At 39.3% G+C, this 16,098-nt stretch overlaps 1 protein-coding gene across 1 annotated transcript in view; it reads left to right on the top strand.

Annotated features, from left to right (window-relative positions):
* LOC109920528 (piezo-type mechanosensitive ion channel component 2-like) overlaps positions 1-16,098 on the top strand; it is a 696,943-nt gene that overhangs the window by 545,626 nt on the left and 135,219 nt on the right. Inside the window, exons 24-26 of the mRNA XM_048596193.1 lie at positions 1,727-1,927; positions 12,881-13,085; positions 13,821-13,922. Coding sequence (XP_048452150.1) covers positions 1,727-1,927; positions 12,881-13,085; positions 13,821-13,922 — 508 coding nt within the window. The remainder of the gene's footprint in view (positions 1-1,726; positions 1,928-12,880; positions 13,086-13,820; positions 13,923-16,098) is intronic.

The raw sequence follows: 16,098 nt of genomic DNA, 5'->3' as shown, positions 1-16,098 counted from the left end.
AGGAAGAAGGGTCTAGGCCCGAAACATCAGCCTTCCTGCTCCTCTGATGCTGCTTGGACAGCTGTGTTCATCCAGCTCTATACCTTGTTATCTTAGTTAATATTACTGTCAGATTTGCTGAAATAAAAACAAATTGCTGGCAAAACTCAGCAGATCTTCTCATGAAAAGTCACCAAAATCAAAATGTTAACTCTGCTTTCCTCCCACAGGTGCTGCCACATCTGCTCAGTTTTGCCAGAAATTTCTGTTTTTGGTTCAGATCTCCAGCATCAGCACTTCCTTGTTTTATGTCAGAATTGCTGAGTTGTAGTAACTATTTATAGTTCATAGTTCAGCAGCTTGTTCCTTCAAAGTCCAATCCAAGACCTTAAGGCCCTGATTAACCAATGCCAAAATGATCATAGATGCTGAGAGAGATAGTAGGAACTGCAGATGCTGGAGAATCCGAAACAACAAGGTGCAGAGCTGGATGAACATAGGAGCAGAAAGGCTGACGTTTCGGGCCTAGACCCTTCATCAGAAATGGGGGAGGGGAAGGGGGTTCTGAAATAAATAGGGAGAGAGGGGAAGGCGGATAGAAGATGGATAGAGGAGAGGATAGGTGGAGAGGAAACAGACAGGTCGAAGAGGCGGGGATGGAGCCAGTAAAGGTGAGTGTAGGTGGGGAGTTAGGGAGGGGATAGGTCAGTCCAGGGAGGACGGACAGGTCAAGGGGGCGGGATGAGGCTAGTAGGTAGGAGATGGGGGTGCGGCTTGAGGTGGGAGGAGGGGATAGGTGGGAGGAAGAACAGGTTAGGGAGGCGGGGACGAGCTGGACTGGTTTTGGGATGCGGTAGGGGGAGGGGAGATTTTGAAGCTTGATCATAGATGCTATTCTTTTCACTTTACTGATGCTGTCTCATTGTTTAGATACTGGTCAAAGAGTCAATGGCATAGGTCTGGTCACATTTCCTTCAAAACAGATGATCTAGTTTTTCTGTAATTACTCGTTAAAAAGGCTGGAAAAGAGAAAATGGAGGATTACAGATGTTTTATTTTGATATCAGTAGGGGACTAAATATTGGAATCTAATATAAAGAATGTGATAAGGGGACACTTGGAACATTTCCCTGAGGTAAGATTGGGAAGAATGAACACGAAAGGGAAATCATGTTTGAAAACCCCATTTGAGTTTTTTGGGGATGTTACTATTAGAGATGTTACATAAAGGAGAAGCAATGGATGTGATATGTTTGGATTTTCAAAAGCTTTTGATAAGTCCCACTCAAGAGGTTAGTAAACAAAATTAGAGCACATGGGGTTAGAGGTAGTATTATGAATTGAGAATTGGTTACCAGACAAAAAAAACAGTAGAAATAAACATTCTCAGGACGGTAAGCTGTAATTTGTGGGATACTACAAGAAAGCTATTGAGTATGCTCAATGCAGAAGTCAGTAGACTTTCTGGATACTAATAATATCAATTAATGGAGTTAAGATAAATGATCAGCCATATTCTGAATGAATGGTACAGCAGGCTTAATGTGCAGTTTCTGGAAACTTGCTTAGTTCATTTCAGTTGCTATCAGTAGCACTTGTACATTGTATGAAGACAGATAGCAAAAGCACCCTCTGACTTTCATGGGAGGCCTTAAATTTTAAAATGTTTTCAGAGGTAGCCTAGAATATATCTTCAGAACTTTAGGAAATTCAAGTTTAATAAATGTAATTTTTTTCTCTCTTCTAGAACAACCTGCTGATTCTTGCTGTTTTAGCATTTGAAGTGACAATCTACCGTCATCAAGAGTACTTTAGGCTCCGCAATAACCTTCCACATCCAGTAACAAAAACAATCTTTCATGACATCACAAGGCAACACTTGGATAATGGACTGGTGAACTGTGCCAAGTATTTCATAAATTACTTCTTCTACAAGTTTGGGCTAGAGGTGTGCAGCATATGGATTTGAAATAAAATCTTATTTATATGCCTTAGTAATCAAAAATGTCCGAATAATATGCAAATAACAGTTAATTGAAAATATGAGTGTTCGGAACCACAAATAATATTTTTATTATTATTTATTGGGATGGCAGGGATTCCTGACAAGTCCCATTTGCTGGCTAACTGACACTACTATCAAGGTGTTCCCAGTGGGAACAGGTTTTTCTTAGGGTCATACCGCAGAGGTGCTTGGAGGTGGCTTGCCAATGGCTGAAATTTGATATTGAGGTCTCCCTTTCTAATTTGTGTCCTCATGCCAGAGGAGTCTCAGCAATCATTGGACAACACAGCCTGTAGAGGGTTTTACCCTTAAAGGAATTTGTGGTTGCTTCTAGTGGTCAAGTACCACTTCTAGAGGGAATTTTGCCCATCTCCTACAATGGTAGGAACAATCTTTCCAGATGACCTGCTGTGCTTCCAACATTGCAGGCTTTTTGATTTGGATTTTAAGTCTTACAAACCCAACACTGTCCTCAATTAGGAATAAAAACAGAAGTTGCTGAAAAGCTTAGCAGGTCTGGCAGCATCTGTGAAGAAAAAATCAGAGTTAAGGTTTCGGGTCCAGTGACCTTTCCTCAGAACTCTAAAAGCTTAGAGCCATGGTCTCCAGGTCACAGATTGTGATTGACTCATTGATCCAGTCCCAATACCAGACTTAATCTCTCATACTCATTCCGCATTCTGTTTAAGCTGTGCCTGTATGTTGATCATCATGCTGAATCATGATGTCCACTTCCAGAAGCCACTGCCGCAGTTGGAGGCCCTTGCAGAGCAAACAGAAATTAACAAACACCTGCTGTGCCCACGTCCAATATCTGAGTGACAGAAGCTGACCCAGGGCCCCAAAATCAAATTGCAGACACTGAAATGACCTGCTATGCCTCCATACTTGAGTGCAGCCAGCAACATTCCAGTTCAGAGGTGTGGATCCAGAGGCCTACCTGCAGTGTGACCAGTGGCAGAGTGTTATCACAAAACAACAAGATGAAGTGATGTAGGAGAAAGGGCTTCCAGATTTACATTTAAAACTCATAATTTGTTGCAAATGCACAATTTGTGTTTGAATTCAAACAATTTTAAAACTTGGTTTGCAAAAGCCTTTACATTTTGTTGTTTATTATGTGTGGTGCAGATCATGCAGAATGAGAAAATGAATTTCTGTTTACAACTGTAAAAGGTAACAGCGTTTGCCTTATGTCACCATAGTATTGTATATCAACAAGTTAAAAGAAGAATTTGGAATGACACCACACAGTGATGCACAGTAAATTCATGGATAGTTTTCTCTAGAACAGAAACAAAGCAAGTTGACAAGCCTCAGGCTGTTTTGAAAGTTCAACATTCATTTTTTTCCAGCAAACAAGCAAACTAGAACAAAGACTTCAAGGTATTAGCAGATAATGGGCAGTCACAGGTGTCACACTGAAACTTGGTGTTTAAAGGACAAAATTAGGAATTATTTATATTTGGTATTAGCTTTATATAGCACTAAAATAAACTGTTTATTCCATATTAACTTAGTGGTATATCCTGGGTTGCACTTAACTTCAAAAAGTGAAATTGTAGTGGGAGGTGGTGGTGTAATGATAACGTCACTAGGCAAGTAATATAAAATCACAGGCTAATGTTCAATGGTTCCAGCAGTGAGAAATTTCAGTTATGAGGATAGATTGAAAAAGTTAGGACTCTTCTCCTTGGAGAGAAGCTTAAGAGAAGATCTGACATTCGGTTGAAGAGCTGGCAAAGACACATTGGACCAAATGACCACCACCTCTGCCATACATTTCTGTGATTTTCCGTTTAAAAACAATTAAACGCCATTGGCCTAGAATAAAAAAGGAGGAGGTTATAACATCAGCTGGGATCATAGTACAGTTTTACGTGCCTTTTCCCCTCTAAGTTTTTATCTAATTCTTTGTTGAAAGTTTTTAATACTGAAGGTGGTAATGATAATGTTTTTCGCCCTTGTTTATTACACTTTGTAAACAAAACATCTCAAAATTAATGGTTGGAATTCACCTAAACTGGCAAACAATATGTGAATGACTCAAGGAAAAGCTGATTATCTTTTGGCAAAGAAGCAGAAGGTGAATTCACATTTCTAAAAAATATCGGAATTATCTTACACAGGATGTTGTTGACTCTTTTAAAATGTTGTGGATTGTCTCATCTGTTGTGAAGTAACTTGTCTCAGCTGTCAAAATGTGAAGAGTTTTCAGAGCAGATTGTTGGATGTGGATTGATCTGAAGCCTCCTTTGTGAGATAGAAGCTTGTAATAACAAGCTTTTCTTTTTATTTTCAACCTTGTAGTTAGATTATCAAACTGGCAGGAAAAGTCTCAGGAAAAGCAGTTTTATAAAAGCATTGTAATAACACTGAATGAACACAGCATGGGCATACTATGTTCCCTGTAATCTTTTTTTCCTGCTCCATGGACCTCCAAGGTCCATGCACAGCAGCAGCTGAACCAGAAATCAATGTGTATGCCCACTAATTGATGTGCATGGATTCTCCAGTGGCTGTGCAGAGTTAGAGATTCAGGAATTTGGGTTCAAGAAAGGCATGGTTTAATTAGTTGAATCTTTCTGCAACAGATTTGTAGATACAGTTTTACTCATGAGGACTGACCTCTAGGTCAGTATTCTTGTGTGCTTCATTTATTCAAAATAGACAGCTTGGAAGAGGTTAAATTTTTGTACTTAGACTTCATCAGAACATTTATCTGACTTGACAGACTGAGAGAAATGTTCTACTTTTTTTACTTTTTTTAATATTTACCAACTACAATGTTGTGGATGAAAAACTTTTTACTCCAGCTTTCTGTCTTTATTTTCACATAGACTGTGACGTTTATTGGAATACACTCGCACAGGCTAGGAATAGACCTTGTGCATAGAGAGCTGTAAGAGCATGGAATTCTTTGCTGCAAGAATTGAATGGGGAACTTTGAAGCAGAGAAAAATAAAGGACTATGGGCGAGACAGGAGCAGTGGGTTTTATTTTGATTGTCATCCAGGCTGATGGATCCCCAGTTCTCCAGAATCTTTTCCACAAAAACATTGCTTGTGTGTGAACCTAAATGCTGGCTTGTGATAAGCTATTCACCAAAGAGGACATCACTGCTAAACTGACTCTCCTCACATGACTTCCATGCATTCACACTTTTGACAAATAGGTGGGGGCCAACAATGCATCTCCTATTTTTCATCTGTATTTTGTAACGCAGTGATGTTTTTGAAGATATCAAATCAGATTCCACATGTACTCTAGCAATATCCTGCTGGAATTCACTTTTTCATTTGCTATGCAGTTTACCCAGTACTGAATATTTGATGAGCACACCATTTTGCCAAATCAATCCATTGTCTTGAACTAACACTGCAAACTCTGAACCCTAGTCATCAATCACATCTGCCTACTTGACTGCTTTCTGAGGCAAAACTGAATTAATTGCAAACTTTGTGCTCTACTTAACCCTGAGCTCAGCTTCTGACCAAATATTATTTCTTAATTTGTTCTTTGGATAAAGGTTTCTCAGGTATGGCCACACCCTAATTACACTTTCAAAGGTGGTGAAGATCTACCAACAAGTCTGTTTCACCTTCATAAAATCTCTGCCTCAGCTCATCCACTAGTGAAACCATCATCCATGAATCTGGTAATTCCAGAATCAACAAGCTGAATTTAACCAAATTTAAGTTTCAGTGAGGACTTCTGTCAATGAGCTCTAGCTCATTATGTCACACAATTCTCCAGTGATCATCTCATTATATATGTACCACACCTCTATAGTGCTGCTATTGTGCAGTCGCTAGCAGTGGAGGTAATCGCTGTTGTCAGAACTTTCTAGGATTCATGCCACTGGCATCAAATTTAAAGCCCAGCTGTACATGAGGTCAATTGCTGCCAGTACATGTCGTAGAAGGGAAGCAAAAAAGAAATGTTTTAAAGGTATTTAGATTACAGGGATGACACTTCATTACAAATATAATCTTACATTCATAAATATATTGCCATCATCAACTGTCGTTGCAACTGCAGCTACCGAAATGAAACTACACAGGCTACCTCTCCTTAGTGGCAGAATATATTAGAACCTCATGTAAGGGTTTCCCCAATGTCCAGTATGGCATAACAAGTTGTCATTGTTCAACGTGGGAGCATCACCACAGTGCAAAGCCTTCAAACAGTTGAAAATGTTAACAACAGGAAAAGCAAAGAACAATTGAACAAAAGAGCTACACTTGCTTCTAGGAACAAGCAGGGACTGCTTGCCTTTCAAGCAACAACAAATTTAACAGTCAATGAATGATCACTTCACCTAATTTATATCTGTTGAAGAGAGGTATCAATTAAACCTTGTCTGACTTATTACACCCAATGTTGCACTGCTCTGTCATGTTGAAGGTGATGGTCCCCATGCTCAATGTCCTCTGCTTCTTCCTTGGAAGACTGCTGCTGCTCTCCAAGCTCTTTAGAAATTATCACATCCCTTCTTTGCCTGTTCCAGTTATGCAGAGTGCAGCATGCAAGACTTATGCAGCGCAGATTGCCTGGACTGTCCTGCAAGGTTCCCTGTGACTGATATAAGTATCAGAATCTCATCTTCAGGAGGCTTATTGTCTGCTCCATGATGCATTACTGGAAGATTGGACTGCACTATATCTAATTCCATCTGAATCAGGAAGTTGAGTAATGGAGTCATCAGCCCTGGTATCGCAGTAAGCATCCTTGTTAAGACATCTGACCCTTGAGACTAAGCAGGAACCTGAGAGTTCTTAAGAATATAGGCATCATGTTCTAAGATTTGGTACCAAAGATTACAAAAAAACTTGTATATCCATGGAATGGAATCCTTTTCTATGGATGGAGTCTGCTGCGATAAGATATATCTCAACCCAGTGTGTGTACGGTGCATGCTGCACCTGGGAGAAGCAAGCACTGATCTTGTCACAGGGAAACAAGTCGAAGGCAACAAAGCACCTGTTCATCTGGAGGAAATAGCATCAATGATGATAGACTGTTAAGACTTCTGTAACTCCTCTGCATGAGGAAACCTTCAGCTGTGATTTCTTCATATGGAGGCCGTTCAGCAGCCAATGAAAATTGGCAAATTTGCTCCCAATTAATTTATCTGCACCTCTGTTGCAATGACGATAACCCCTTCTGTCCCTGGATCTATTGGTCATGGTTCCAATGAACCTGTCTAGGGAATATCAGAAACAAAACAGGCTCCTGATAATGTAAGCAGTCAGCTTTAACAACACACACTTGTGACAGTTCAGCATAGTCTAAATACAACAGGACATGGAAGACTTGACAAGGAATGCCATGGAATGAATGTACATAGACCTTTGACATAATGGACTTTACTCTGATAGTTGTAGCACAAACCATACCATTCAAATACAGTAGGAATTTGTAAGTGTGTCAGGATTGCTGAAACCTTGCAACCCACACCTACCCCTAATATCACCCAAAAAATGCAGCTTGCATGTAACAGTACCTGGATGAGAGCAGTTCTAAAAATGCTCAAGAAGTTTGACACCATCCAGGTCAAAATGGCCCTGTTCTTCCAGATGGTAGTGCTCATGAGTTTGGAAAGTTTTGTCTAAGTAGCCTAGTGAATTCCTGCAATGTATCTTCTACCATTCAATATACCATTCACAAGATACATTGCAGGAATTCACTAGGCTACTTAGAAAAAAATTTTTTAAACTCATGAGCACTACCATCTAGAAGAACAGGGCTGCAATTTACTGGGAACACCATCACTTACAAGTTCCTCTCCAAATCACACACCACCCTGACTCGGAAATGTATCACCATTCTTTCAGTGTCAATGACTCAAAATCCTGCAGTTCCTTGCTTCAAGGCATTGTGCCTACATTAAATTGATTTCCGCAGTTCAAGAAATTAACCTTCTCAAAGGCAACTGGGCAATAAATGCTTGCTAGCCAATGATGCTCACATCCCATGAGTGAACAAAACAAAGGTGGAGCTCTTGTGTTCAGACAGATTAAAAAAAAACAGTTACTTTATCCACTTGGGGTGTGATAGCAGTCAATTGCATCTTATGGTCTTATTTTGCGTTTGTGATTTGGATGAGGATGGAAGGTAACACGGATCATGCTTTGCAGAATGAGTCACCAGGCTCAGCATGTAACCTGGGACTCCCTGAAACCCTCATGTTCCTTTTTAACTTGCACTCTGAGCTTCTCAATTCTGAGCTTCTACACATTCCGACATTTTAATTTAAACATTTTAATTTCAGTCTTCATGCCCCAACATTACCCAATGAGCCCTGGCACAGTAGCTTAGCCATGCCAACCATCATGATGTATTGTGCTATTATTGAAGCCAGGGTTGTGGTGACCATTGATGACTCCCTCCCCATCTTTGCAAGTACCTATGACCTCCAGTGGATATTCTCCAATATAATTTTCCATTTTTATGCTTTAAGTTGCCCCCCATCACAGTTATTGTTAATTCTGCATGCCAGCATGCCGCTTCTGAACCCCTCAATAATTTCCCAACCTCTGTACCACATTGGTGGACCCTGAAAACCCACACTGACTTTCAGTGAGCAGATTCTAAGGACTGACTAAACCCTTGATCGACTTGGAAGGATAGCAAAAATGATGTGAGACCAAATCCTAATTGATCATTGTGTAGCTTCTCAACTAACTTATAATTAATCCTCAGTTGTTTCCACTGGATCTGCATGACTGACCATGGCCCATTCCCTGAACTGTAATGAAACGGAATTCCTGACCAAACACCAATTGACCATGTCCAAAACCGTCATCTGAAACAAGATGCTGGTCTTGACTGACTGGGCAGCTGCTCCTGAGTGATAATGGTACTTCTTGATTTTACTTAGAACTACTCCCCTTCAACTTTGTGACAGGGCAATTTGGCTGAGCACTTACAGTATATTTGCTGTGAGAGCTGCTGGCTTATTCCAAGTATGCCATTGATGTACCACAGTGTCATACCCACAACATGCCCTTTTACTTAACTCAGCCTATGGAATTCTCTGCCACAGAAACACAGAATGTTTTCAAGCAGTTATTCATATGGTTAAGGGGATCAAAGGGTATGGGGAGAAGTGAGAACTAGAGTACTGATTTGAATGATCAGTCATGATCATGTTGATGGTAGAGCTGCTTGAAGGGCCAAATAGCCAACACCTATCATTAAATGCATCTATAAACCTCATGATTTTATAAACTTCTATAAGGTCACCTCTCAACCTCCTACGCTGCAGTGAAAAACGTCCCAGCCTATCCAGCCTTTGTGTATAACTCAAACATTCCATACCCGGCAACATCCTGGCAAGTATATTCTGAACCCACTCCAGTTTAATTATATCCTTCCTATAACTGGGTGACCAGAACTGGACACAGTACTTGAGAAGATTCACTGATGTCCTGTACAACCTCAACATGACTTCCCAACTCCTATACTCAAAGGACTGAGCAAGAAAGCTAAACCTTTTTAACCACCCTGTCTATATATGATGAAAACTTCAAAGAATTATGTACCCAAATCCCTAGGTCCCTCTGTTCTACAACACTTTTGAAAGCTCTACCATTAATTGTATATGCCCTGCCCCTGTTTGTTGTATCAAAATGCAATACCTTGCATTTATCCAGATCGATCCCCATCTGCCATTTTTCAGCCCATTGGCCCATTTGATCAAGATCCCTTTGTAATCTTGGAAACCCTTCTTCACTTTCTGTGAAATGGGACAAACCTCAAACAAACTTAGCAACTCAAGACTGGGAATTCATGAGATGCTGTGGGCCATTAACGGTATCAAAATTGTACACCAACACAATCTGCAACCTCATGGCCTGGCATATCAACGACTCAGCCATTACAATCAAGCCAAGAAATCAACCCTGGTTCAATGAAGAGTACAGGCGGCATTACCAGTTGCAGCACCAGGCATACCTAAAATAAGATGGCAACCTGGTGAATCTACCAAACAGGACCACCTGCATGCCAAACAGCATAAGCAGCAAGTGATAGACAGAGCTAAACAATCTCACAACCAACAGATCAGATCTAAGCTCTGCAATTCTGTCACATGCAGTCGTGAATTGTTGGATGATTAAACCACTCATTGACGGACGAGGATCCACAAATGTCCCCATCCTCAAAGATGGAAGAGCACAGCACATCCAGTGTAAAAGATAAAGTGGATGCATATGCAGCAATTTTCAGTGAGAAGAGCCAAATAGATGATCCATCTCAGCCTCCTCCAATGGTCCCCAACCAATTTGATTCACTCCACATGATATCAAGAAATGGTAGGAGGTACTGGATACTAAAATGGCTATGGGCCCTGACAACATTCCAATAATAGTACTGAAGCGTTGTGCTCCAGCACTTGCCTGTCCCCTAGCCAAGTTCCATCACAGTTGTAATATTTATGTCTACCTGATAATCTGGAAGAATGCCCAGCTATGTCCTGTACACAAAAAGCAGGACAAATCCAACCCTGCTAATTACCATCCCATCAGTTTACTGTCGATCAACAGTAAAGTGATGGAAGGTGTCATCAACAGTGTGATCAAGCAGCACCTGCTTAGCAATAACCTGTTTAGTGACACCTAGTTTGGGTTCTGCCAGGGCCATTCCGTACTTCACCTCATTGCAGCTCTGGTTCTAACATGGACAAAAGCATTGAATTCCACAGGTGAAGTGAGAGTGATTGCCCTTGACATCAAGGGTACATTTGACCAAATGTGGCCTAAAGGAGCCATAGCAAAACTAGAATCAATGGAAATAATTCTCCACTGCTTGGGGTCATACCTGGCATATAGGAAAGTGGTTGTGGTTGCTGGAGGTCAGTCATTTCAGCTCCGGGACATCTCTGCAGGTGTTCCTCGGGGTAGTGCCCTTGGCCTAGAAATCTTAATCTGGTTCATCAATGATCTTCCCTCCATTATAAGGTCAGAATGTTTGCCAGTGGTTGCTCAATGATCAGTTCCATTTGTGACTCCTCAGACACTGAAGCAGTCCATGTTCAAATGCACCAATACCTAGACAATGTCGAGCGCTGACAAGTGCCAAGTAACATTCACGTCAGACAAATGCCAGACAATGACCATGTGCAATATGAGACAATCTAACCAGTGTCCTTTGACATTCAATGGTGTTACCATCACTGAATCCTCCACTATCAACATCCTGGAGGTTACCATTGACCAGAAACTTAACTAGTCTTGCCATGCAAATACTGTGGGACAATACCAGGTCAGAGGCTTGAAATACTGCGGTGGCTAACTCACTTCCGGACTCCCCAGAGCCTATCCATCATCTACAAGGCACAAGTCAGGAGTGTGTTGGAATACTCCATACTTGCCTGGATGAGTGCAGCTCCAACAACACTCAAGAAGTTTAAACCATCCGGGACAAACTAGTCCCCTTGATTGGCACCACCTCGCACACATCCAACTCGCTCCATCACTGAGGCTCAGTAGCAGCAATGTGTACTATCTAGAAGGTGCACTGCAGAAATTCACCAAAGATCCTTAGACAGCACCTTCCAAACCCATGACAACCTCTACCTAGAAGGACGTTGACAACACATATGTGGGAATACCACCACTATTTTCACTGCTACTGGCTTAAAGCCCTAGTATTCCCTCCCTAAGGGTATTGTGGATCTATCTACAACACATGGACAGCAGCAGCTTCAGAAGGCAGCGCACTACCACTTCTCAAGGGTAACTAGGGAAGGGCAATAAATGCTGGCCAGCCAGTGATGCCCACATTCCACAAAGGAACTTTTAAAAATTGAGGTATTTCTATTATTGGCCTTTGAATAGCAATCATAAGTAGGAATCTTGGCTAACTTTATAAATTCCTTTATGTTGGAGTACAAAACTAGGAAATTTACAGTGTCCCCAAGATCGTTTCACCTGAATTTAACTATCATTAATGAAGAATTCAATATGAACCTTGTCTGATCTACAAGGCTTAAAACTACAAAATAGACATTCACATTTGATTTATAACTTGCTTATATAGAAACTAATTTTATTTCACAAATTGTCCAGAACATTGGGTGGAATTTTCTGTTCTGTTTAGTCATGTGTTTGGAGGTGGGAAAAGTTTTTAACCAGGCAGAAGGCAGGTGAACACATTACTGTATCAAGAAGAGAAGTTCCCACTGGGAGCAATCCCTGACTTTGCTACTGCCCTTATTTTCTCTACCCCTGCCTACCCAATAGTACCCACTGTGCACCTGCAGCTGGGTCACACCATTATCCTGGACTTCTGGTCGGTGTCTTTCCTCCAGAAGCCATTATCTCCTTGGTGATGTTGCTGAACAAAAGAGCCACCAGCCTGTAATTCACTGACAGATTTCAATCTGTGGTTTATTAGTCCCTGTTATCCAAATCCCAGGAAACAGTCCACTACTGGCCTTTCAACTGCATCATTCGCTCATGATTTGGCAGTCCTTCCCCAAAGAATGCAGTGCAAGTTTCTTGCTGGTCATGTGGCCAGTAAGTGAGAACCCCATCACCTCCACACGATTCAGACCATTGTGTTAATATTACCAGAATTTTTCTTTGAACTGATACGTACCTACATTTGCCAAACCAGCCTCTGCCATATGGTCATAACAACACTCAATGGAGGAGTAATTCACCTTTGTCTCACTCATTTTTTAAATGTAAAACAAGTAAAAACTTACCAAAATTCAACCGTAACCTCTGCCCGATTCATATTCAATATTTGGGCCTTTTTATTAATGACTTACTTCATATAAGAAATTGCAAGTTGAATTTGGAATTTTACGTTCCAACTCTCTGTTTACAACATTATTTTGACAGTATTCTTTTGTGAGTGATACCATTTCTATTTTGTTTTCCACAGATATGTTTCTTAATGACTGTCAATGTGATTGGCCAACGGATGGATGTGTATGCCATGCTTCATGCTTTTTGGTTATTTGCATTACTCTACCGACGCCGCAGAAAAGCCATTGCAGAAATATGGCCTAAATACTGTTGCTTCCTAGCATGCATTTTGACCTTTCAGTACCTACTTTGTATTGGCATCCCACCTGCTGCGTGTAAAGGTAAAAGTATTGTAGTTTTTGAATTATTGTAATTAATATCAATAAATTTGAATTTCCAGTTGAAGAGATTGCTGGCTTTGAAAAATCTAAGAATAGTGGTCTGACCTTTCTTTGACTTAATTTATGTATCTTGTAACTTGTGTCACGTTGACACAAATAGTAATTAAAAATCATTGGTGTGAGGGGTACCTTAGTACAATAATTATTAATACTCTTGACTTTGCTGAAAATAGGAACGCATCATAATCCTTATCAATGTTTATATATTTTTTATAGATTGAAATGCACAATTCTGATTGTACTGGCACAGACAAATTTATTGTGACACACTTGCTCAATTAATCGTGTGCTCCAATAGTTATCATGATTGTTTCTCTTCCAACACTTATTGTTAGTTATAAAACTTAAAAAACTAAATTTAAAACTCTACGAAAGTGATCATACTCAGTTTGGAGGGAGACCAGTTTCCCTTTAACTAAAGAATAAATTTGTTTGAATTTTGCTTTAAAATATCATGAGCTGAGATAGGAGTACTCTAAGCAACAAGTTGGGCAATACATTACTCTCTCTGTTCACAGCTGAATTTACAATGATATCATTTTTCTCAGTCTTTTTCTTTTCTGATTGTAGTGACAATGATGAAATTACCTGTCAAAATGAAATGTAGACAGATCTGTTTCATTGTCCAAATAAATACCAATAGATATGTTTCATAGTACTTTGATTGTATTGCAGAGTATCCATGGAGATATGCCAGTGCCAAAATCAACTCAAACTTTATTAAGTGGTTGTACTTTCCAGACTTCATCACAAATCCAAATCCGATGTTTCTCATTTGTGAGTACCGGAAATGTTTTGAAAGCATTAGAATTAGGGACTAAATTCAGAAATATGACATAATTCTCGTGTGTGGTACACAGTGTTCTATGTTGCTGATGTTTACTAATATATCTCCCTGTTTTGTTTAATAACTTCTGCCATTTTAGCATTCATGCATAATCTACTTTCATGCACGATAATAACATCTAATTTCTACTATACGAACAAGTATTTATAAACGTTTATTGCACAAATGTTGAGTTTAAGTTATGTTTAACATTTTCACTGTTATTTGGTAGTAAAGTAGCAAACCATAGCCCTATAGCATAATGATAGTAACTTTAACATTTTCTTTTAAATGTGAAAACATTTATAATTTTTCTGGTATTTTTTAATACAATGATATAAATATTGTCAACTATAATTGTCTTTTATTAGTTATTAGAAACTAAATCTAAGTTACACCAAGTATCCCAAATTCCAGTTACAGGTAATTACAAATTGACAAAATTACAGTTGCTTGAGAGAAATTTATTTTACTTCGAATCACTGCAATGGCTTTAAAAGATACACTGAATACTTTAAATATTTCTGTCTAATTGTGGAAATTTGCATTTTTACTATTTCAACAACTGTAATAATTCAGTCGGATGCTTATAAATGAAATATTTATGATGGAAATTTCCAGCTACATTTTTCTTAACAGTCTTTAATATTCATCCTACTAAGAAATTTCTTTTCTTTGTAGTGTTGAAATTTTCTACATCTATGCTGAAGGACAAAAGTAGACAGCACAATCATTTCATCCTGCTAAATTTAATGTAGTCTCACAACAAATTATCGAAAATGGTGTATAATTTTTTGTAAAATCAAACTGCACAGGAATGAAGGAAAATAAATGCGACATTGCTTTTTGACAGTAACCCAATGAAAATATTCATAGTTAACTAGGATAATTTAAATGTTTCTGTAAATTCCATGAGAAAACTTGTGTTCCTGCTTCTTTTCAGTCACTAGCTTGATACTTCATTCTTTCCACATATAATACATCTGTTAAGTGAAAATCATAGAATGAACTATTAACATTTATTCTGTAATCTCAGAAAATAATCTTTTTATCTGACACCTGCCAATATAGTTTATTTGATTAGATTTATTTCATTAACTGAAGCGTGGTGACATACTTTAGAGAAATGAACTCAGCATATTTATACTGTCAAGAAAAGCAGATGAAGTTTACGCTTTCATGATGACTTAAGTATCTACCCAAGAAACAGCTCAATTGCAAAGTGTTTTAAACAAATAAAAAATAATGATTTATTATCACAAGCAGTTAAGGAAACATTATATTGATGTGGAATACTTGGAGCAGCGCGCAATAAGAGCTGGTGTAAGCCAAATAGTTCACTGATCCTGCTGCACCATTTAATAAGGACATGGCTAAATCCCCATATCAACTGTTTACAGTATCTCCATTTTCCCTGATTTCATTTGTGCCCAAGTATTTGTTAATCACTGACTTGAATGTACTAAATAACTGAATTTTCAAGTCCTTTGAAGTGGAGAATTATAAAGCATCACACCTCTGAGTGAACAATAATCTCCTAAATTCACTCTTAAATAGTTGACATATGATCTTGAGACTAATTCTAGATTCCAGCCAGGGTATTTATGTTTTGTTTTATTTTTAACCAACCTGCTCAGAGTTGATATCACCATCTCTGGAGCAGGTGAAACTTGAACCAAGGTCTCTTGGTCCAGAGGTAGGGAAAATACCACTGTGCCAAAAGAGCTCCCAGCCAGGGAATTAAACAGTCAATTTCTACCCAATCAACCCCTTTAAGAATTTTCTGTTATTTTACATTATACAATTTGATGCATTTCATTCAATCTCCAGTGAATACGAGTCCATTTTGATCAGTAGTTTTTAAACCTATAGAACCCCCACAGTGTTGAAACAGGCCATTTGGCCCAACAAGTCCACACTAATTCACTGAAGAGTATCCCACCCAGACTCACCCCCGCTACTTTATTCCTGTAACCCTGCATTTCCCAAGGCTAATCCACCTAGTCTACAAATCCCTGGACACTATGGGCAATTTAACATGGCCAATCTACCTAACCTGTACATCTTTGGACTGTGGGATGATACTCAAGCACCCAGAGGAAACCCACTCAGACATGGGGAGCATGT

Source organism: Rhincodon typus, chromosome 4, assembly GCF_021869965.1.
Source record: "Rhincodon typus isolate 14 chromosome 4, sRhiTyp1.1, whole genome shotgun sequence".
Taxonomy (NCBI): domain Eukaryota; kingdom Metazoa; phylum Chordata; class Chondrichthyes; order Orectolobiformes; family Rhincodontidae; genus Rhincodon; species Rhincodon typus.
Note: the sequence above shows the minus strand (reverse complement) of the source record. Positions and strands in the feature narration are given on the sequence as shown.